A 25,019-nucleotide genomic window follows, 5' to 3' on the forward strand; every position below is an offset into this window, starting at 1 on the left:
CATCTGCCAATTCACTGTTTATCATAGTGGGAAGGAAATGGACACAGGCAAGTAGAGGGGTTTTCTATCAGAACTGTGTGAGCATGAAACACCGTGGCCATGAACCTGTGCTGTCAGCAAGCCTGATTGTGAGAATTACCGGAGCTTGACACCGAGCAAGACCTGACGCTCCTCAGCTGTAAGGGCACAGAGGGTTATATGTGCGTCATAATCATGGCTTAGGTTAGCCTGAGGTCTCTATTTTGGACTATTTCTCCATGCTTAGATTTTTGGATGGGGAACCTGAGAATCAAAGAGACATGTGAAGGAACTTCAGTATCTGGAAAACACCTAAGCAAAGATTGAAAAGCATTTGGATTTTCTTCCATGATTGGTTTTCCATATATGCTATCTCTTACTGTGCTTGTAAGCTATCACTAGGCACAAGTTTCTTTCTATTCCACATTTTAAAACAGTATACATAACTGTCTTTTATAGGAGGTCATTTAAAAGAAAAGACCATTTTACTAAAACTTAAAATAAATGTACTGGATATTTCTGTTTTCCACACTAAGCACAATTTTTCTTTGCAACCACTTGTCACGGTTCAAATTCAAAATGTAATACACTCTGTATTCTGCCCAACGTTCCCAATAGAAAAAAAAGTCTGCGAGACTTACGTTGAAAATGCATTATTCTGCTTTTCACATCGTATGCCTTTGCAGCTTAACCCTTTTGTTTCTTCGTAATAGAAGTACAATTGATTTAGGCCATTGGCAAATGCTAGCAACACAAGGCAGTAGATGAATAGAAACTTCAAAATGTCCAGGAGCATTCTTCCCAGAGATATTTGCAGAGGCCCCAGGTGAGAATTTGCAGTAAACAGTGAGATCAGTCGCAGGGAACTGAATATATTTGCAATAGCAAATAAAGCTTCAGCCACCAGTGTGGGATGCCACATGTCCCAAGATTCTCGTGGATTAAGAGCACTGTACTGGAGAAAAGAGAGAGACAAAGGGGAAATAAAATATGAAACAAACACATACATATAAATATGTCAATCTCAGAACAGGATGATTTTTCAGGCAGCTTCAGCACCACGGCAGCCTACTGGCAGGAAGCTGATGTTTTCCGTGATGGTGGCAGCAATTCTAATCTACAGAAAAATAAGAATCTCCTAAAGGAATTTATAATTGTTGAGTTTCAATCAAAGTGACCTCCCGGGTCTGTCCTTGTCATTTGTAGTATTTGCTAACCTGTGAATTACATCTGTCCTTGATCTTTCCAGTGGGACTTTTAAAAAAGAAAAGGAAAATGTTACATAGGAAAAGATAGTCTGTTTTATATAGGGAAAAAATGGCAATATCATAATAACAAAGAAAACTACATTTTAAAGGAAAACTGCTACATTTTGAACAAAATCAATGGCTTTGCTTACTATGTTCGACACACTTGCCTATTCTAGAGGAATGCATGCTGGATACAAATTACATATAAATGAATGGAAGTAGTGGTCTGTTGTCTTGGATATAGTAATGACTAACGTAGGTATGATGATTAATATTTTGTATCTGTTATATCCTAAATGTACATAAAACCTAACCTGGAAATCATCCTAGCAGTCAATGAATTGCTAATTTTTAATATTTCATGTGTAGAAAGTGTGATATTCGTCTGAACATTCCCTAATTACATAAAATATGTGATTTGAGAAAAATATTTGCTACATTAAACTTTGACCAGCAATTATTTTAAAAGTATGATTTAATTAAAACGTCAGCTTTGAACTATCTTGATACTGGGCTGTATAAAGAGCACAGTGAAATTTATCCCTTGTAGTCTTGAGGTAAATCTGTACCCCTACAAGAAAAAAGGTCAAATACACTCTTTGAAATATTACATTGTGAACATCTATTATTACACCTGTATAAGAACTGAACAAGTTAAATTCTCTTCTTCATATACATCACTAAAAATACGTCTAGACAATTGCAACTTTTCCCTAATGATCATGTAGGGAAAAGAAATTTACTTCTGTATGAGTCTCTCAGAATATTTCCATTCTTTTTATATTGCATTGTGTACTAAAGACCTTTACAAATGTTAATTAATTCTCTTGAAGCTAATAGATGGTATTTTTAAAATCTCCTTGGGGAGAAAATACATCACAAGCTCTTGATTTTGTTCAACACTCAGACTCCTGCTTGAGTGACAATTTAAAACAATCAAGTTTGAACTAGAAGGAAATTATTTTCTATTTTTGAATCCTCATAACCATTCTTGAACATACCCATGCATGGCTTCAGCATAAAATAGCTAATGATTGAGGATACAGAAAAAATTTTTAATTTAAGATTTTTATTCATTATAATGAGTATCGGAGTGACAGTTTGTGGTGTCAAACATCACCTAAATCTCTCCACTCCCCTCCCCCGGCATATTATGCCACCTTTTCCTTCAAAGACTACGATAACATTCACCTTCCTTTTTTCACTTCTCTTGAAAGACACATGTATTTTAGTAGAGAGTATCTACCCTTCTGTTGATGGTTAATTACATATTTCTCTTCTCTCTCTCTGTCTCTCTCTCTCCTTCTTACTTATTATGGCTTAGAACCGTATCTCAAAATGTACAAAACACTAAACAGTAAGCATTCTTAAGGATGTAATTGTTTTCTTGGAATTTCTCACCACACTTAACACAATGTCCTGCGTGTAACAGGTGCTCAAGAGACATTTTATTCCCATCAAGTATTCATGCATAGTCCAGTGAGGATGACAAGGGCAGCTAATTATAATAAAAATGCTCTAAGAGATTAACACAAACTGCTGTGAGAATAGAGAAGAGAAAGTGATACAGTCTGTCTGGGGCTGATGGGGCCAGCAATGAATAGAGATTACATGTTGTTCAAGCTCTAAGGGTCCCTCGATGTTATTGCATCTGGTGGAGATGCTGTTCCTTGTTCTACTTCTCACAGCCAGTTTGTGGCCGTTGGATGTAGAATCCATCGTCACATGGTCACTGACCCCAACTCTATTTTTGACTTACTAAGCTTTAGAACCCTTCTTAGCAACTGCTCTCAGCTGGGACTTGCAAAATCATAAAAGGAACATTTCCCATTTTACAAATCAGAGATGCTAGTTTCTGCCTCAGTATAATTACCCAAGACCGTTTCAGAGTCCAGCTCTTCTGGTAATTGTTGGGAAACAATGCTACGTGAATATGTTCACACCTATGCATGGCCGGGCTTGCTGAGAAATATATTGTATTGGGGTTAAAGGATGTTTGAATGGCAAATGAGTCTTGGAAATTAAAGATAGAGACCTCCTGAGAGATTTAGAAATATCTCCCCTGGAGCCATCTGTTTACCGTCTAAGGATAATAATTCTAAGGGACCTTTGCCTCCCCAGAGAGAATTTGTTTTCTTTAGAAAGTTAAGGTCTTTCTCTTTTCTTCTCCAGGGGGAAGATGGGCAGCGGGCACAGCTGCACTATATAAGCTCTGAGATGCATCATTTCCCAGTTCCTCTCCTGTGGTACAAACTCATGGATGTGAAGGGCACATCTGGCTCTCATCGGTCGCCCTGTGGAGGCTTGGAGCACAGGGAACCAATGCCAAGATTCTTACGTAAGTAAATAATTTGTCTGTTCTCTGACCCAGAAACCTTGTTTCCTGTTAGTAAATGGAGATATGAACCTTTAGGGATTATCTCTTGATTACATTCTTTTAAGTTTACTTTTTAATTTTTCTTCTACCATTCTCATCTATGTATATTTGCTTAGGTTTTTAAATATAGGCATTATTTTACAAAAGCAATTCTAAAAATTCTTACAAACCATACTGTTCTGTGAATTTGTAGAGAAAAATGGTAATTCTTCAGTGATTAAATATATTTCCCACACCTATCATTAGAAATGAAAAGATTAACTCTAATTTTAAAGTTTTCTTTGGCTCTATTTTCTAAAAACTATTCGCAAAATCTATATTCATGTTTCATCTTTCCATGTTTGCCTCAAGCCATAGTGATGACTCTTGTCAGTATCCTTTGCAGGCTCTTCTTCCTCACTTTCCCCTTAAACGTTGACTTTGCTTTTCAAACCCCTTCTCTTCTCATTCTGTCTATTCTCCCTGGATGTTGCCTGTGATTTCAACTGTCATTTATATGCTGGTGACTCCCGATTCCACATCTCCAGCCCAGAAATCGCACCTTACAATCATAGTCTATATTCTCCTGCCTCTTGACTTCTCCTCTTAGAAATCTCACAGGTGTCTCAAACTCACAGGCCAGAATTGAAACGCATCATGTTTTCATCCTCAAGCTCCTTCTCAGTTTATGCTTTCTCATCTCAGTGAATGGCAGCAAATCACCCAAGGCAGCATTTGATGTTGATCTGATAGTCTTCCCTTCCAAACTTGCAGCCTCTAAAACTGAAATCTTAGATGTGCTGCTTACTCCTCTACATTGGTATTCTCATTGTGAAAAAAGTTCCTCTATTTCCCACAGAAATTATTATAATAGCCTCCCAACTCTTCTCCCTGCCTTGAACCTTGTCCCTACTTTCCTCTAGAATCATCTTTTAAAAGGGTCAATCAGATCATCTCACATCTTGCTTAATGTTCTTCAATGACTGCAATGTCCTCGGGATGAAATTCCGATTTTCCAATCCGTCACATGAAGCCTCTGGAATCTCGGTCGTGACTTTCTTTTGAGACTGACCTGCCACTTATACCCAATTAGGTATTTACTACTCTGGCTCAAACCTTTAGTGCTGGCAATTCCCCAAATTACCCTCACATTCTCATCAAAATACCTTTCTATGAATACTGGACCCTTTGTTTAGAATGGATTTAAATTCTAATTATTTTGATTCTTTGGCTATTATTCAGTTATCAAATATGTGTTGAGTGCCCACTCTGTGTCAGGAGCTAACTTCAGGGTTCACAGTGGTAATCAAACAAGACATAATTCATTTCATGCAGGCTTACAATATAGTGAAGAAGACAGACATTAAATACGTAATGCTACTCTTTCCCTTGAGAAGTACTCTCAGACCACAGATGTATAGACGCTAGGATCCTGCTGACCAAAGCTGGTAGTTCCATGTTAGACAGAGATCAAGAGCTATGTACACACCTATAGCCCTTCGAGGACCAGCAGTTCCTGCTTTCTTCTTTCTCTCAAAAATTTGCTTTCTAGTATAAACCTACCATAGTTCGGCTTTGTCTTAAGCCTTCATTTCTATTTAGATTCTTTTTAAGAGACTTGGTCCTATGCAGACCTATGAAATAGAATATTTACCATTGAATCACTTGTCAGATTTCCATGCAGGGAGCTTTGTCTAATGCATTTTTGGTACTGGACATCTAGTATAGTGTTTTATATATGATAGAAGCTCAAAAAGCATTCTAGGGTGAAGAATCACAGCCACATTCAAAAGCATGGTTGTTAGAAAAGATGGATGATTTGCGGAAATGTGAGTATCTTAATATAGTTGGAATACAGAGGGTTTGGGAATAGTGATAACTAAAAGAAAGATGAAACCAGGTCATGAACACCTTAGCAGAAGTGTTAGGAGAGGAAGATGGATTGCAGCATAATATTGGGTCACAAGCTCCTTGAATATAGGAAAAGTTCATCTTTATATTCTCTATAGTCCAATGCACACTTATAAAAATCAAGTAATCAATCAAAATGGGTAATAATTAATTTAATGCAAAATGAAAACATTTGTCATGCAAAATTAAATAGAAAATGTATGCTGGTTTTAATGTCTGATTTATAAGGTGAAAACCTTTCCCTTTCTATAAGTTGGTTAGATAATTAAGTAGTGAAAGACAATAGGAAGGCATATGATTTTCTCCTGTGGTGGATGATACTAGATTAAATAACTTGGATTTAAATATCTACAGCTCTCTGTCATAAAAGTAAAGAATGTTTAGAAAAGTTAAAAAAAAAAAGAAAAGTTCATAATTTGGAGAGTTCCCTACAGTTATAGCATCTGTGAAATGGAAACATTTGCCTTCTTTCTAACTGATAAAAAGAGGGATCGGTGAGATAAATACTTAGCACTATTTAGACGAATGGTGCTATGAAAAACTCCAGCAAGACTGTTAAAATAAATGATCTTATTCCTAATCACTGTGATTTTTGAAAATATTATTTATATTACACAGTGGTCGAGGCATAGGAATTTAATCATTTCTGCCAAATGGCTGAAGATAAATATGAGACAAGTTGTACATAGGGACAGGGACTGGGTAAATTTAGGAGAAAACCAGTCCTAATGCAGATAAAGTAACATTTTCTAAGCGTGCCCAGACATCAAAAAGCTCTGAATTAACTAACATTTTATACATGGTGAGAAGAGGAAATGGTTGACAAACCTTTTCCTTCAAAAAATTAAGAGCAAATTAAAAAAAAAAAGCTACAATCTCTGAGCTGTGAAATGCTAATGAATTGAGGCATTTAAGGCAGCGCCACAAAGCCTTGCACAGAAGGAGGACAGTACTGAAATCTCATGAACTTCTGTGCTGTCTTTGTACAATATAATGCTGTTGCATTTTTTTAAAATAAATTTATTTATTTATTTATTTATTTATTTATTTATGTCTATGTTGGGTCTTCGTTTCTGTGCGAGGGCTTTCTCTAGTTGCGGCGAGCGGGGGCCACTCTTCATCGTGGTGCACGGGCCCCTCACTATCGCGGCCTCTCTTGTTGCGGAGCACAGGCTCCAGACGCGCAGGCTCAGTAGTTGTGGCTCACGGGCCTAGTCGCTCCGTGGCATGTGGGATCTTCCCAGACCAGGGCTCGAACCCGTGTCCCCTGCATTGGCAGGCAGACTCTCAACCACTGCGCCACCAGGGAAGCCCGATGCTGTTGCATTTTAATAAAAATTAAAAACTGAGTGCTTATATTAAGCTCTATTCTATGTGTTTTTAAATGTAATCTTCACAAACATTCTCTGGGACTTGATTATTCCTGTCATTTTACAGGTAAGAAAGTTGGGGCATCGATGAAGTAACTTACTCCACATCGCACTGGTAGGAAGTGGTACAGGCAGTAGTCATATCAAGTATGGATCATAGCCCAGACCATGGCTTTGGCTAGAACGACCCTTTTGTATGTTAAAAAAAAAAATCTCCTCCAGGTGGATGAACTACAAAAGGATGAACCAAATAAGGAAGAACTGCCCTTCTGCCAGACCTAATCTAAGAGGTTTTCCCCCTGAAGACCAATTATGGAAGGGTTTCCCTCTTTGTGGGCTGACAGTTCTTTTGGTCTGGATCCATGGCTTGGCCAAAATCACCGAGGGTTAGATTTTTGCTACCATTTATGCACCTGCAGGCAGAAGATAGAACCTGGGCAATTTCAGTTGAGATCCCAGTTATAACTCCTTGGTCATCTTGCCTGATCCATGAGAAGTGAGCTATTTGCCGGGGAGAAGCATCAAGATGATTCCATCTACCTCATCTTTCATAATAACAAATCAACTACCTTGTGGATCTTACCTCCTAATTAAAATCTAAAGCTTCTCCTGTGTCCACTGCTCTACTTCAGGCATTCATCATCATTTGACTCATCCTCTGTTTTTTAAACCTCATTAATGGTTCCTCTTTATTTATAGGGTCCAAATTCTATAGCACGATTTGGAAAGTTCTTCCCATGCTCTTCCCGCCCCCATCTCCCTGGATCATCCCTCTGAGATCTGACCTCCTTTACCCTCTCAGACTTTTGCACGTTTTGTCTCTTCTCCCTGGAATGCTCATGCATGCTCATGGACACGATAGATGCCCACTCACTCTGTCCTCTAAATAGTTTCAGGACACTGCCAGCAAAATTTAGTTCCTTCCTTGATGCCGGCATGGCCCCTGTTGTAGACTTTATCACACTGTAAGGTCTTCATGTGCATTTCTCTTTCCTTACTGAACTGCTTGGAGGCAGGGGCTATATCTCAGGCATCTCTGCATTCTCAGCAAACAGATGGAAAGCTGATTTCTTAGTGTGACCCCATAAATTCTTATTGCTTGATTCACACAATGACTGTTTGCCTTGTTTATAGCAGTCTATTTTTGTACACAAATAAAGCACCTTTTCCTGAAATAGCAAGTTGTAAGTTATTAAAAATTAGCATAAAAATTGAATGATAGAACAAAAGAAGATGAAGAAGGGTGAATCGGCAAATCAGCATGACATCACAGACTCCCAAAGGAAGTGCTCTTTTGACTATTATCATCATTTAACAGATGATACAGTTGAGGCCCACATTAAATAACTTGCCCCAAATCAGACAGGTTGCAAGTGGTAAAGGCAGTCCTAATCCAGAGCTAGACTCCTTTTCAACTAAAAAAAAAAAAAAGCAAATGAAAGGACACAATAAAGACATTACAAAAGGCAAGTCCAGTGGACCAATAATATATGAAGAAGGAGGAAACAGCAGTAGAAGAGAAAGGAGAAAAACTAATCATGCATGTTTACTCTGTAACCAGCACTTTAAATGTATGCACTCATTTACTTCTCATACTAACCACATAAGGCAGAAATTGTTATTCTCCTTATTTTATAGGTGAGGCACAGAGAGTTGAAGAAACAGACCCAAGTTTCACATAACTAGTAAGTGATAAAAGAAAACTGAGCCCAGGAAACCCAAGTCTAAAGTGCAGCCATTCAGGACTTCCCTGGTGGCGCAGTGGTTAAGAATCCGCCTGCCAATGCAGGGGACACGGGTTCGAGGCCTGGTCCAGGAAGATCCCACATGCCCCAGAGCAACTAAGCCCGTGTGCCACAACTACTGAGCCTGCACTCTAGAGCCTGTGAGCCACAACTACTGAAGCCCATGCGCCTAGAGCCCATGCTCCGCAACAAGAGAGGCCACCACAACTAGAGAAAGCCCACACACCACAAGGAAGACCCAACACAGCCAAAAAAAATAAATAAATACATAAATAACTTTATTTAAAAAAAAAAATAAAGTACAGCCATTCAAATACTACCCACGCAACTCAAGTTTTGGTCACACAAACTAATCATTCAGGAAGAACATTTCATCATCTATATTTACAATCCTAACTGAACTCCTATGGCCAAAGCACATAAACAAACTATGTATTTCCCGAAGAGTCCATAGTATTTACATCATTGTCATCAGAGGTAATTTCTGTCTACTTTTCTATCTCCCTTTTCCTCCCCTCTTTCCTTTCTTCTTCATCACTTGGGGTGGGTGAGTTGAATTTATAACATAAATTTTCCCTTCGTATAGTATAAAGAACAATGCAGGTGAAAAATTTACAACATTTTAAGAAAATTCAAATCCAGTATTTAAACGATTAGGCCAAAAATCCACAAGTATCCATTAATTCATGTAACTGTACCCAGTATATACCAGAGGTTATATATATACACATACACATATATATAAAATATATGTTTTATAAGTAAACACCATATAAATAAGACCTGTAAAAATATTATGTTTCTTAGTATAAATATTGTATGAGAGAGGATCCTTTTGGCATCAATCCCATGCTTCTCTGAGCTGCTGAATAGGATTTTACAGTCCAGGCCTATTCAAAGTGTCTTCCTTAGACCAGTTACATCAATATCACCTAATGAATTTGCAAGAAATGCAAATTTAGGCCCCTCCTTAATACTCCTGATTCCTGGGAATGGAGAAAAGGAATCTGTTTTAGCATGCTTTCCAAGTGATTCTTAGCACCTGAAAATTTGAGAAGAACTGCTATAGTCATGTAATATCAGAATTTTATAAGTGCACAGGACCACAAAAAACAGATGTATTACTTTTTAGTAGAGAGATGTCCAAACCAACTTTATAGATATACTTAAAGATCATTACAGAAGAAAGAAGAATTGGAAGGATATTCACTTCAAAACAGATGTCCATCTCCTACACAGATGCAAAACCTCCTTGGTTAACACAATACCTTCTGTCATCTTCAGAAGGTCTCAAGGCCATTCACCTTAATGCAGATAGGAAAAATTATCAAATCATGTTTCCATTCTTAAAACACAGCTTGCTTTCCATGGAAGTGGTAGAAACTGCTTTTTCTTAATGTTTATATGAGCGTTGGAAACAGTTTAATTGAACAATTCAGGAAACAACTTTGGGCAATTTTGACCCTGTTATAGCTGAAAATTGCAGGAGTCGACTTAGGACAAGACTAAATGAATAAGAGTTCACTTACATGTTAGCATTTCCTAGCTCAGCTCATTAGATGGCATGAATTATTCATGTACAGCTCAATTAAACACTGTCTATTTTTTACTAATTCACTCATCATTTTGACACAAATTTTTTTAAAAAGGAAAAGGAAAGAAGGAAAAAGAAAGGCAGGAAGGAGGAGGCAATAATATAATACTTTGGTTTGAAAAACATCCCCCAAAGTACAAAATAATCCCAATTGTCATTGCAGAACAAAAACATTTTATGTAAATTATGTGGTTTGGGATAAGATTGATGTTGTAAGAAATGCGGGGGAGTAATGGGTGTGTGAGATTTCAGCACTGTCATATTGAATGGGGTGAGAAGAAAAAAATTATATTCTGCTCTAATTATATCAAACTATATTAGTTTAAACTGAAATAATAATTTCAATGCTTTGAAAGAGTAATATTTTGATCTGTCTATGTAATTTCATCGGTTAGTTGTAACTGATAAAAATAGATTTTGGTTGCCGAAATTTGAACAGTGTTTGAGGTAGAATTTCATTAGAAATGGAAAGGATTAGAAATGAGAGCAGCTATTGTGAATCATTTTGAGGCATCATTCAATTTAGATGCAAGAAAATTGGGTGACAACTTCTATTTAGAAATCTATTAAAATTTGTTTTATGACTATAAACTGTGTATTATCTATGTCTTTTATTCCTATCTCTCAATAAAGTCATGAGATGATGAATTTCACATACAGATAATGCTCTAGGTAACATTATTAATAAAAATAATAGCAGTGAAAGGTGCATCGATAACTTATCAGAACTTATGCTTTACCAATAACATAAACAATAGTTACCTTTACAAATGCAACGATTTTCAAGGAGATTGTTGCTAGATATAAGGAGTTCATCACAAAATCCATTAGATTCCACCAATCGTGGATGTAATCTTGAAGTCCACCATCCCACATTTGTTTAATTTCTCCCCATATAAAACCTGCAATTATAGAAAGATTCACATAAGTGTGATTTTTCATTCAAATCACTAAAAACAGAGATCCATAATTAGGAAATAGAGAATCTTGGAGCTTCAAGAGACTACATAGTTACTCTAAATGCAACACCTATTTTTATAGGTAGTAATAATTGAGTCCCCGTCAGATTTTAAAACTTTCAGGACATTTAGCTAATTTGTAGAGAATTCTCTTGGGGCAGCTTCACTTTCTTTTATCCATTTGATAAATTGATAAGGTTGTGCAATTTTGAATCAAACTATAATTCCTCTATACCTATATATCTTTCTCTGGAAAATATCATAACGTTTATTTGTAAACAGATACTTGAAGATATTTTTCCTCCCAAATCAAAATGACTCAAAGATTTATGAAAAAACAGTGTATCTAGTGAACATAACTGGCTTAATGCCTTTAAGCAGGGTACTTTGTGTTGTTTTTGTAAGCAATTAACACCTTCAGAGATCTGATTTCAGTTCTGGACAGAAGACGATTATAACATTCATACTTCAATAAAAGACCTTATATCTAGCAGTAGCTTTAAAGCTATATCCAGAGAAAACAAAAATCACTTTCCTTTATTATGGTCATGTTTTTAATAGGAAATATTTTATTTTCAAATATTAGAAAGCACTTATAAAATATCACTGTATATCATTATTCTATTTCCATAATCTCATTAAATTTTTATAAATCTATTTTTACAGCCTAATGATGAGAAAGAAAGATATCAAAATATCTAGAATCAGGAAATATTAAAAGGATAAATATGATTTTAAAGCTATATTAAAGCAAGAAAACAACAAGACTTTTAAGGTAATGATAGTTTGAAACATCGAATGTGGGTAGCACAGAGTTTCATATCTGTCCTACACTAAAAGCAAGAAAAAGTCATATAACTATAGAATTATGACTTTTCATGAATCCATCAGAGAGGTGAGAAACCAAGGAGCCTATACCTCAAAGACAAACAGGTTCCTGTAAAGAGAGTGACGAGGTGAGCATTAGCTCCCCTGCGGCAGAGTGCAGGGTAAGACACACTGGCATCATACAAGAGAGAAGGACAATTTCAGAAAACCTTCTTAAACAAACTTCTAAAGGCTGAGTGTGAGCTAGTGTGAGAGGACAGAACCCCTGGGACACAGACACAGCAGGGCATCCACTCACTAGTAAGCTCATCTCCATAGACCTCACCACTGCTCAAGAGGCTGGTTCTAGGGGGAAGGCACAAAGCCCTACCCAAGCTCCTCTCCCCTACGAAGCAGAACATGTTAGCCCTATGGGAGAAGCAGAAAACAGTCCAGGGCCTAGAGTTTATACTAATATCCTTAGAGGCTTCCTACCACAGGAGGAAGGTCAGGAAACTCTCTTTGGCACATGACCTGCACAGTTTTACTGCCTTGAGAAGGAAGATTTGGATCATTGAGAAGCTCCACCCCTGATGCCCAGGTGTAGTTTTACCTAAGTCTGACCCTAGACCTGGACAACAGACAACCTTCCTGCCTCACATCACCAGGCTGACAAACACTGAGTAAGAAGCAGAAGCTGACAACCACTGGAGGAGTGGCAAACATATGGATAGAAAGTCCCTCAGAGGCAGAGGTGCTCAAGGAAGGCCAAAAGCTGTGGGTGGAGCAGGAATTCTGATAATAATCCTCTTCCCCACTTGTCTTAGTCTGTTCAGGCTGCTATAACAAAGCATCACAGATGAGTTGTTATAAACAACAGAAATTTACTTTTCATAGATCTGGAGGCTACAAGTCTAAGATCAGGGTATCAGGGTCAGCCTCTGGTGAGGGCCCTCTTTCATGTTGCAGACTGCTGACCTCTCTTTGGATCCTCACTTGGCAGAAAGAAAGCGAGCTAGCTCTCTGGTCTGTTCTTATAAGAGCACTAATCCCATTCGTGAGGGCTCCACACTCATGACCCAATTGCCTCCCAAAGGCTCCACCTCCAAAAACCATCACATTGTGAGTTAAGATTTCAGTGTGTGACTTTTGCGGGGGACAAAGACTTGCAGCCCATAACACCACTCTAAGCAGAAGTGTATGGTAGGCTGAAACTGATTGTAGCAACAATGAAACCCAAACCCAGCTCAGCTCCTGATTATATTGCCTCAAATTCCTGCACTAATGTTCTAGCAGAAGAGATATGTCCATTTTCAAGCATAAATGCTATACACTTCTGTCTAGCCTTCTGCATAGGCAGAATAAATCCCCTCACAAAATACACGCATACAAGCACATGAGCACCATGTTACATCATACTCAAACTGTTCAAAAAAAGATAAAAGAAAAATTATTGAAGGCATCACAGGGAGGGGATGGGTGGAAATAAAAGACACGTTGCATACAAAGGAAGAAATATAGGACTGGTATCAAACTGATTATCTGAAACCATGCAGGACAGACTGACATCATTAAAGTGCTGAAAAGAAAAAAAAATCAATCCAGAATGCTATACACAGCACAAATATCTCTAATAAATGAAGGGTAATGAAAAACTTTTTTCAGACAATCAAAAATTCAGACAGAGACCCATGCTACAAGAAATGCTAAAGGGATATTTTTTAGGCAGAACATATATGATATTAAACAGAAATTTAGGTTTACAAAAAGAAATAAAAATCTCTATTCAGGAACTGTTAAAATGAAAATAAATATAAAATATTTTTTTCTTATTTCGAATTGCTCTAACAGATCACTGACTGCATAAAGCAAAAATAGCATGTAGCAAAAATGTATTGTGGTTTATAACATGTATAACATATGTAAAGGTAAAACATATGACAACATTAGCACAGAAGATGAGAAAGAGGAATTAGAGACATACTATCATAAGGTTCTTATACACATGTAAAGCAAAATATTATTTGAAGTTAGACTGTGATAAATTAAATTTTATGTTGTAAATCCTAGGGCTTTCTCTCAAAATATTTTTAAATGCATAAATAACCACAAATGTAAATAAACATGGAGTTATAATAAACGATCCAAGAACAGGCAGAGAAAAAAGGGAAAAATACAGCAATACATGGGGCAAATAGGAAAAACAATAGGGTAGATTTTAAATCTGTCAATATCAAAAAATTACTTTGAATGAAAGGTAAGGTCTAAACACACTAAAAGAGATGTTCACATAGAATAAAGATGCAAAACATAACTATATGACAATTCATCGATAGGTTAAACATAAATGAATAACAATGATACCATGAAATACTAATTGAAAAAAACTTAGATGGTTATATTAATGTAAGACTAGATATATTTCAGAAGAAGTGTTACTGGGTATGTACAGGGATATAACAAGGATAAAAAGGTCAAATCACTCTGAAGACAGAACAGTCCTAAATATGAATGCAGCTAACAAAATAATCTGATAATGCAAGATGCCATAGAATTTAAATATAAATAGAGAAAGGTACAATTAGTTAGAGACTTTACTATTCCTCTCTATAAGTAAATGAATCAGTAGGCAGAAGTTTAGTAAGAATATAGAAGTTCTGAACAGCACTATCAAAAGTCTGAAAATAGCAGAAGACATGTTTTTCAAGTGCACATGGAACATTCACTAAGATAGGCTACATAACTTCAACATATTTATACACGTTGAAATGTTTAAATGTTTACCATGACAACATAGTAAACAACAAATCAATTATAAAATGTATCTCAAAATCCCCAAATATTTTGCAATTAAATAATATGCTTCTGATAACTTTTGGTCAAAGAGAAATTAACAGAATAATCAGATAATATTTTGAAATGATTACAAATGAAAATACAACTAAGAGTTCTGTGATGCAGTTAACACAGTACTTAGAGTAGAATGCTTAATTAGAAAACAATAAAGGTCTCAAATCAGTGATCTCAGCTTCAACTGTGACACTGAAAAGAAGAGCAAATTAAACCCAAAACAAACAGAAGAAAGAAAATTTTAAAGCAGAAATCAATAAATTTTAAAATATAAAACTTGAGAAAAGTCAATGAAAACAGAATCTAGTTCTCTGAAATGGTCACTAAAATTGATAAAACTCTAGCTAGAATGGTCAAGAAAAAAAAGAGAGAAGATATAAATGATCCATATCTGAAATGAAAGAAGGGGCATAAATACAGATCTTACAGACTTCATAAGGATAAGTGATAAAATGAACTTGATACTCATAAATTTCACAACTTAAATGAATTGGACATTTTCCCTGAAAGACATAACCTTCCTAACTCACATAAGAGGACATAGAATAACCTGAATTGTCCTATATTCATTAAAGAAAATGAATTCATAGTTAAAAACCTTCCAGCAAAGAAAAATTCAGGTCCATTTCCTTCATGGTGATTCTACCAAACATTTAAGGAAAAAATAATGCCAGTGCTAATCAAACACTTACAAAATTACAAGAAAAAATGTTTGAAAAGTATGTATTATTCTGATAAAAAGTCATACAAAAACAATACAAAGAAAACTACACACTAATAACCCTTTGAATATGCATAAAATCCTCAACAAATATTAGCAAATTAAATACAGTAATATATAAACTTAACAATAAATCATGACCAAATGCTATTTTTCCCAGAAATGCAAGATTGTTTGAAAATTTAAGAATCAATCAATGTAATTTGTCACATCAACAGATTTTTGGGGAAAAAAATCTTTTCATTAAATGCAAGAAATCTTTTCAATAGATACAATAAATTCATTTGACCAAATTCAACATTCATTCACAACAAAAACTTTCAGCAAAGTATGACTAGAAGGAAAATGTCTTGATTTGATAAAGGACATCTATAAAAATCTAAACTACCATCATACTTATTTTGTAAAGGGCCAGAAAATAAATAACTTAGGCTTTGCAATTAATGAATGAGTGTGGCTTTGTTATAATGAAACTATTTATAAAAACTGTCAAAGGGCCAGATTTGGCCTGCTGGGCCATGGTTTGTCCTATATCTTGATTGTGGTGGTACTATATGATTGTATGTGTTTGTCAACATTTTATATACCTGTGCCCTAGAAAAAAAAATGAAAAAGTAGTGGTACAACTTAATGTTAAGGCAGCAAAAATTATGAGAGATTGATGTCGGACAATGGAAATAGGGATAGATTAAAAATAAAGAAATATAATAAAGTATCAATTGTGATATATTGCTGATAGATGTGTTTGAAAATTTGCACGATAAAACTTTGGAAGAAATAAAAGTATATTAGTCCATAATTATTTAGTGAGAACTAGCAATAGTTATTTAATATTATTAATAAAGTTTTATTTTCAAATTTTGTCACATTTAAATTAAGAACCCAGATGAGGACTGATTTCAGTTGAATTAAATATAGAGTGCATTTTAAAGTCTGCTGTAGACCACAGTTTTATTCTAGATTTGTTGTTTATATCCAGCTTCCCCTTTGAAGTTTCTTTCATAAATAAATCTCTCTTGAGAACTCAGATAAAATTGGGCATATTTGAGGAGGTGATAATGATCACTGACTCCTTATTGAAGAAAGGAATATATAAGATCTGAATAACATGTGATACACGCACTGATTTTATAGCTTGTGGGAAACTTACAATTTATATTATCCAATGAGGAAAAATGCTCAGTACTCATGGAACTACTCTCCTCTCCCACATTCGTGGTGCTTTTTCCTACTGAGCCTGGGTACAGTCTCAGAATCCAGCACGCAACCACAACCTACATAAGAAATCTAAGGCCACCAAAGGCCGTGTGACTAAAGCCAGTTAATGGAGAAACCAGAACAGGATACCAGTCTCCTTAGGCAGTGCTCTTAGACAATATTTTCTTACTCCTGAGATTTCACAATGGAGCTTATTTGTTTTGTTTTGCTTGAAACTTTGCCAATTCCCAGAGATGAGGCGATGTGAGCATTGCAATCGTTGATTGAACAAATGCATTCAAGTTCACTTTCATCAGAAGGCATAGTGATAATGCCAGGTGAGTGAAGTGCCAGGCTCAGCTCAACTAGTAATCAGCTTTGTAATCTTAGCCAGTAGTCTCGTCCTTCTAGGTTTCAGTTATCTCACTTCAAAAAAAGAAAGGTTTGGATTATCACAGAATTCTATATATAGAATCATACAAGAAGTATAATTCTACCTTAATGGTATAAATAAGCCAGACACTGATTCTTCCTGTTTGAATTATCAATATTCTATGAAAATCAGTCATCACAGTAGCTGACATGAGAGATTAAAAACTGTTCTGTACCAGAGGGCACACACCAGCTTTGATCTGCCCCAGAAAGCAGAAATTGGATCTATGATATGAAAGTTATAGAACGGAAAATTCTTGCACAATGTAAGGGGGATTCTCTGTCAAAGTTGTCCCAAAACTGGAATGGATCACCCTTTGGGGTTAAGATTCCAATCCAGAGCCTGGAATGTCTTTGATCAGTCATATTCCAGAGAAATTCTAGCGATGAGTGGAGACCTACCTGTTCCATTGGACCTCTAAAGGTCATTCCAACTTTATGAATTTGTGATTCTGGTGTTTTCAAATTTTGTATGTATTTTAAAATGAAATATATTTAAAAATACCTACTAACCAACAAGAGGGTTTATATTTTATTTCCCTTTATAGATAAATTGTATCTCTTTTTTTGCTTCTACCCAACTGGAAAGCCAAATGAGATTATTAACAGTCACGAAAATACAGAACTTCAAATATTTTGTGGGTAATTATGTAAAAGAGTAAAGACACCAAAAACTAACTGCTTTAGAGGGGAAGGAGTTACGAAGAAGCAGTTAGGAGCTCAGTAGAAAGCACCATTTTAACCTGGAGCTCCTTAATATCTGAGCAGACTCTGTTCCTATTAGACAGGTTCAAGGACATGACACTTGAATAGATGACCTCTAAGGTTTCTGAAGAAGAGTCAAAACAAAAACTCACAATTTGGATATATTACAGTTCCTTTGGAGTTCAAAGAATAGACATAAAATCTAACTTTCTGAATTATACAAAAATTATATTACTTCTGACTTCAGAGAGGCACAACTGTATGGAAAAAACAGAGATCCTGATGAAATTGAGGACTTAGCCCACTGTTTTTTTAACCTGAACTGTAAATAAGACTGTCAGTCAGTGCTGGTTGGCTAATGGGGTTTGGGATCTTTTGTTTTCAAAGCACCAGATTGTAGGATCACGTCCTATAGCTGTTTGGATCACTTCCTGTATCACCACATACTTGTTTAATGACATTGATTTCTATTTGTTATGAGCACTTTAGTGAAATACCGAGTTTCCTCTATTCTGGCAATATTCACTGAAATTTTAGAAGAAACAAGCCTTTAGAAAAACTAGAAGGTGCTATTAACTGGCTGAAAAATGCATCCAGATAGTAAACTATTCATGGTAACTAAAAAAAAGACTGAAGCAAACAAAGCTTGAGGGAGCTTCTGTCAGAAAATGTTTGTGCTGTTCCCACAATGGGAACATTTCAAAGTTATTCTCTGCTGTTTATAAACAGATGACATGATTTCTCAGCGTGGTGGTGGAAGTCTAATTACAAGCACGGAAAGATCTCAGTGCAAATGAGTCAGAGAACTTCCTTTTAAACATATTTGTGGATGCCTGGAAGTTTTGACTATTTTTTTCTACCTTTCCCATAACAGTTTTCACCAGGGCCATTTGAGTATTCTGTTATATCCCAGCATGTGAAGCTGGCTGTGGGGAGGCAGACCTCCGATGCTGCATTTAGCAGCCTCGATTTCATGTGAGAAATGTGTAATTCTGCACACAGACCTCTTGCCTCTCCTTTCTTGCTGTCAGTATTAACACGAAGAGTAAATAACCCCAAGCAAAGGGCAAGTCAGCTTTTCACCTACGACACCTCTGAGGGCTTTTTACAGCAGCCCCAGAGCTAGTCGAGGGATCTGGCCTTGGAAGTCCCTTGACGGAACACTGAAATCCATGCTGTGGCACCAAATCAATGAAGATAAAGGCAACAAAAAAGAACTCTTCTTCGCTGGAGGGTTTTTTTCCCTCCCCAAGTCAGGAAACAAAAAGGCAGTTTCTTGTCAAAATTCTGCTTTTGTTCAAAAAGAAATCTAAATGCAGTTATTTTACTCAGTAGAGACTCACATTATGCCGGACCCATAAGAGGCACTAAGCTAAGGGGCAGCTGCTATGGTCTCAGTGTTATTCTTAAAACCCAGACAAAGGTAAAGAGCCTCAAGTATCCACTTTCTGAAGAGAGCGTACAGAAAACTGTAGCCCTTCCCGCCGGGGCTTCCTAAGAGGGATGAGGGCCACATCTGCTACCAACCTCCTGCCACACTGTAACCCATGGGTTATACGGAGAGAACGCTGGGAAGAGGGGACCAGAGAGCCGTGAGCTCAGGGCACTGCAGGTCGGGTGCTAGCGACCTCACCAGCACCGCCACCTCCCTAGCTCAAGTGTAGGAGACTCCACGAAAACGCCTCAGAAAGATGGGGGATTTCTGCAGGGAGAAGCTGGCTCTTAACCCCTGCCGGGGCATCTTCCCAAGCACTTGGCCTGCTCATCTCTCACTTGGCTTGCACTTCAGGGAAAGCAGACAAACAGTGGGTCTCAGCTGGGCAGCTGGCAGCAGCCTGACCCCTTGCCATCTGAGGTAGCAAGGTTTTGTGATCTCTTGGGGGAGCGAGGGCTTATCACAGGAAGAAGCCGGGCTTTAGCCATCTTGTTCCCCTGCCCTTGCTAGGGTCACAGGACCCATAAAGGGGCCAACTGCTGGTTATGAGAGTTCCCAGACTGGAAGATGTCAGGCAGAGCTGAAACTCGGATTCGGAGAACTAGGTAGTGTGCAGGTACACAGGACCCTCTAAAGAACACTCATGGACCCATCAGGAGAGTCAGAGGGTCAAGACCTGTCACATAGGCCACTCAGTATTAGCCAGAGATGCAGACAACCAACACGGGAAGAGCTGTGACCAGGGTACCAAGGAGGTAAAGAAGACTTTTAACTTTTCCTGACATCCTGCTTGCCTGCAGAAACCAAGCAATGGGGAGAACAGAAAAAGTCTGTGTCCCTCCTTCCATTCCAGTGTTGGGGTTGAAGGATGAGCAAAAAATGAATATTTCTGGGTCCTTTGATACATGTGTCAGGGCTTTGTGGGGAAGAGGAGAGCTTTAAACTGATGGTAAGCTTTGTGTTTTAAACTGAACTGGGACTACTTTTTAATAACTCAAAATTTCAGGAAATTGATGATATCTACTAGACAGATAGTGAAGGGAAAGGATATTTGGTGTAGGGTGGTTGGGAAGAGTGATTGAAAAAGGTTAAACCATTTCATGTTTAGATTCTAATGAGTCTCAATTCCTCAATAAAGCTGAAATCGGAACTAAATATGAAACCTGCATAAAATTTGGTTTCTAGAATTGTTTCTTAATCTTTAGTGTTTAAAGACCTCTGAAATTTCTGAATCAGTGAACCAAGGGGAGAATTCAAAATCTAAATTTTTCATAAAAAATTCACAGTGATTATGATTATAGTCAGCACACCACGCTTCAAGAAACGCTGACTTAAAGGGACAGTGCATAGTCAAATATGTTTAGTTTGAAGACATCTAAAAACCCTTAAATTACTACAGTTTTGATAGCATCAGTTTAACATTTAGAGGAAAAAATATTAGGAATATACAATTAAGGAAGTACATGTTTTGAAACTGTGCCAAGGAATGATACAATGCTAGTTTTCGATTAAGATGTAAAAAATGTAGAACCTTAGAATTCTAGCTCATCTGATTGCTTACGACATAAATGTAGTAACTTAAAAATCAAGTAAAATGTTTCTGTCAATGCAGTATTAGACTTTTTATAGGATTTCTGTTTAATTTAAAAATTTCCATGAGAACTAAGGCATTATATATTTATGTAGGTGGAAAAACAATGAATAAATATTCCTCAAGTCTTTTCTCAAGTCACCTTTTCAATGAGTGGCAGTAGTTGCTTAATAAATATTTTTGAATGAGTGATTATTAATTTTTCACTATGAAGATTACCACTTTCCACCTACTATAAACTTCTATTTTTAAAACAATTATGTGCAAAAGAAATATAATTATCTCTTTATATTTCCTGAAGACCCCCTACACACACACATACATATACACACCAATGAAAGATTAAAAATTAATGATATCCCTGGAAGCAAGGAAATTTAGCTTTAGGTCCTAGCAAGTGAACATGGAAACTAAAAAGGAAGCATCTCAAGGTCATGGCAAAAGACTTTATTCTTTCTTTCTTAGAATAGAAATTGCTTCTGTCAGTATTAGGGAACCACTTATAATGCATGTGTTTTAGAACAGAGATGGGTGGTGGAGATGAAGATGGAGGGTCCTGCTGATGTGATGCTGATGGCAACGATAAGTTCGCTATGTTAACAAGCATCACATTCAATAGGAAATTATATCAAGTGTGTATCTCAAAGAGCATTGCATCTTTAATAAATCAGAAACGTGGTCCACTCAAATTTGACCTGTGTAAAGACTTAAGTTCGTAAACAGAGGCAGAGAAAATAGGAAAGAAGTCAATGTATGGAAACTTGAGTTCTTGGGCTGTTTTTGCCCCTTTAAATTCCATTTCTCACACTCCAAGGGCAGTACTTAATGGAGGATGAAGTCTCTAGCTCTGGAGTTAGACTAACTGGAGTTTGAATCTAGTATCTACCATTTGTTAGCTCCTTGAACCTGGGAAAGTGATCTCACTTTTCTAAGCCTATTTCCTCTCTATTAAATGAGATACTAACATCATTTATTATGAGTAAAGTGGAGTTGACTATGAAGTTCAAATAAGAACACACATTTGAATCACTTAGCACAGTGCCAACTTTCTTAGTTTCTATTGTTATTACCACCATCACTACTATTACTATTATTGTTATTCTGAACTAACAGAAACCACTTCCAGCTTACCTCCAATCTTTTACTCTGACCCTCCCTCATTTCCTATGCACTCCTCTTTTCCTATCTTTTCTCCTCTTCCCTTGAACCATCAGAACCACAGTCGTCAAACATTCTCCCAAGGCCTGTAGATTTCACTTGTTGGTGCACCAAATTTGTATTGCATGTATGACCTAAAAGACTTAATTTTCTCTCCAGTAAAGAAGTCAATACTCTGTAATGGCTTATCTGGGAAAAGAATCTAAAAAAGAGTGGATATATGTATACGTATAACTGATTCACTTTGCTGTACACCTGAAACTAACACAACATTGTAAATCAACTATACTCCAATAAAAAGTATTAAAAAATAGAAAAAGAAGTCATTTGGTCAGCAATAGTATGTGCACACTGAACAATTTACAACTATATGAATATTTTATTGTTTGAGATTTTACTGTGTTAGTCTTGATAAATCTTGGTAAAGATGACTTTAAAATTTCTTCCTCACAGAAAAACAGGAAAATGAGAATTCTATGTCATGCTGCAATGATTATCTGGTTTTCTGGAAAATTAAAATATCCCTTTAAATTAATAAACAGATGTTCTGCAGCTGTGTTTTAGTTGTCCATATGTGTCTGCAGCTAGTTTGCTGAGGTGGTTAGAACACCTTGCCAAGGGAGAGAGTGGGGAAATCTATAGACTTGTTCCTTATAATTCTTAATTTGGGGGAAGATGGATAATTGAAGGGTGAGGCTGAAAATATGAGTACCTGAAGCCATGTGATCTTAATGCCTATTAGACTAAAGATGAAGAAATGGTCATAGGAAAGAAAGAATATATATAGGATTGTTTGTCCCTGAGTATTTATCTAGATGTGAACGTGATCACCATTTTTCATTTTCCATTTTCAATTTGGCAGGCCTTGTTGAAATTTTCAGATTTGTTAATATCAACCCTTTAAAAGATAAAAATATAAAATAAATTATGAAAATGAGAGGCCAATTTTGTTGCAGAAAAATTGTTAAATAAGTATGTATTACAGGAAAGACATAGAATCTGGATCTTATGAGCAATTCTTAATTTATGCCTAGAAATTCACTAGAAGCTATTTTTAACAGAGCTCATATCTCTTCCTCTGATATATCTTTTCCTCAGTTCACCATTCTCATCATGCTCGGCATGCACAGATTTATATGCTATGTAATTATGGCATATTCTTAAGCACACACATAATATCAAGTCACTTCGGCAGCCATTCGGCAGTATTCTCATTGGGAACAAGGTATTTCCTGCTGTATTAATACGATAGCTTTCATTAACATTCTACTTCTTTTGTGGAAAATGTGATCAATTTCATATTCTTTTTGCTAAGTGATAACATAAGTCTACATCTGGATGTTTCATATATATGCACGCTTTTCTTTTTTTGCAGGAGAATAAGCTGACACAAATTTGATTGTTACAGTTGAGTTATAATGGATTCTGTGGAAAAATCCAATCTAGTTTTGGGAAGGCTTTAAAAATTAGCATTCAAAAAATTTTTTTTTCACATTTTACTCCACATTATCTCCAGAAACAAATGACATCTACTGGAGTTAAAACTTCTGCTGTAATTTAGATGAATTCTCATAATACGCATTCTACATATAACATGCTATATTTAGTTTGCATTTAAATTCTATATAAAAATGAGTTTCTCATATGAATATTATATTCATTTCATATCCTTAGTATTATATTGTTAAAATCAAACCCTTAATAAATTAAGAGCCTTGGGGTCATGACACAACAGAAAATAGAAGTAGCCATGTCTCTAATCTGACCCCAGGCTTCTTTTAATCCATCACAGTCTTCCTGGTGATACGTTCTCTCTAAACAATTGAAAAGCATAGCTCTGTTATCAGGCCATATGCATGCAGGATGAAACTGTTGTTTTACTTTTTACTCTAGTTCAAATGGGTAATTTGACAATCTGAGAAATATACTGGTGTCTATCTGTCTAGAATCTACCTTTCTACTGACAGAGTTCTAACGGAATTATCTGTGATTAGTTTTCTTTGTTGCTTAAAACTGTATCTCTCAAGACGGCCAGAATCATAAGTTTTATCCCTGTATCAGGCTTTTAAATTTCTTTGCTTATATGCTAAAGTTCATCCTGACAGCAAACATAGGCAAGAAGATCTCTAGAGGTTATTTGATGGGAGAAAAGAAGAGTTGATAACCTTCAGTCTGAAGGAAAAATAATTCGAAAAGCTTTGCAGGAGATGAGCTACAATTTATCAATGACACTACAGCGAAAGGATATAAGGACCACTGTAGATTCTCTTCTAAAGATATCAAACTCAATAGACTTCAATTTATATAGTCAAAAAGATGTTGAACTTCAACAGGAAAGAGTGAAAATGACACAGAAACATTTTTCTCCACTGTACTAAATCACAAGGTATCTGGATCTGTAATGTTGTATAAGTTCTTATTGTTGAAACACAGCAAAGTATATAACATGGAAATTCCCAAGCAAAAACCATACTTCTTCAGATAAAGGGATTGATTTGAGAGGATAAGCTTTAAAGTTAGAAAAATTTTCTATTCAGAAAAGTTGAAAATTTATGATATAAATATATAAAACAAGTGAAGCAAAAGTCTTTTTGCCAGGATAAACAAAATGAGAGGTATCAAAGTAATCATTTCCCTTAAGCTACAGTATCATAGGTCTGGGAAACATCTGAAAATGGAAGGAAAGGAAGTTTAGTAAAATGAAAAAATATTTCTTTACAAAGCAAGCAGCTCACAGAGGTGACATGAGTTGAAAACCTAAGTTGGTTCAAGAAGACTTGAGAAAAACCCATGCACACAGCTTCATTCAGTCACTGGGAAAATTAACATGATGAGGGAAACACAAGCCACACTCTTCTCCATAAGTCGTGAAGTCTTGTTATTATAAGCCTAGAGCCTTACAATGCAGGGACCATGAAAT

General features: G+C 36.3%; 1 protein-coding gene and 1 long non-coding RNA gene across 2 annotated transcripts in view; one reads left to right on the plus strand and one right to left on the minus strand.

Moving 5' to 3' along the window:
* The window catches only part of TRPC4 (transient receptor potential cation channel subfamily C member 4), a 117,112-nt gene that overhangs the window by 22,995 nt on the left and 69,098 nt on the right, over positions 1–25,019 (minus strand). The window contains 2 exon segments of the mRNA XM_036831463.1: positions 660–973; positions 11,007–11,146. Coding sequence (XP_036687358.1) covers positions 660–973; positions 11,007–11,146 — 454 coding nt within the window.
* Positions 1–25,019, plus strand: part of LOC118884101 — a 47,320-nt gene that overhangs the window by 2,986 nt on the left and 19,315 nt on the right. The window contains exon 2 of the long non-coding RNA XR_005017185.1: positions 3,441–3,606. This is a non-coding gene — a long non-coding RNA (uncharacterized LOC118884101). The remainder of the gene's footprint in view (positions 1–3,440; positions 3,607–25,019) is intronic.

Source organism: Balaenoptera musculus, chromosome 18, assembly GCF_009873245.2.
Source record: "Balaenoptera musculus isolate JJ_BM4_2016_0621 chromosome 18, mBalMus1.pri.v3, whole genome shotgun sequence".
Taxonomy (NCBI): domain Eukaryota; kingdom Metazoa; phylum Chordata; class Mammalia; order Artiodactyla; family Balaenopteridae; genus Balaenoptera; species Balaenoptera musculus.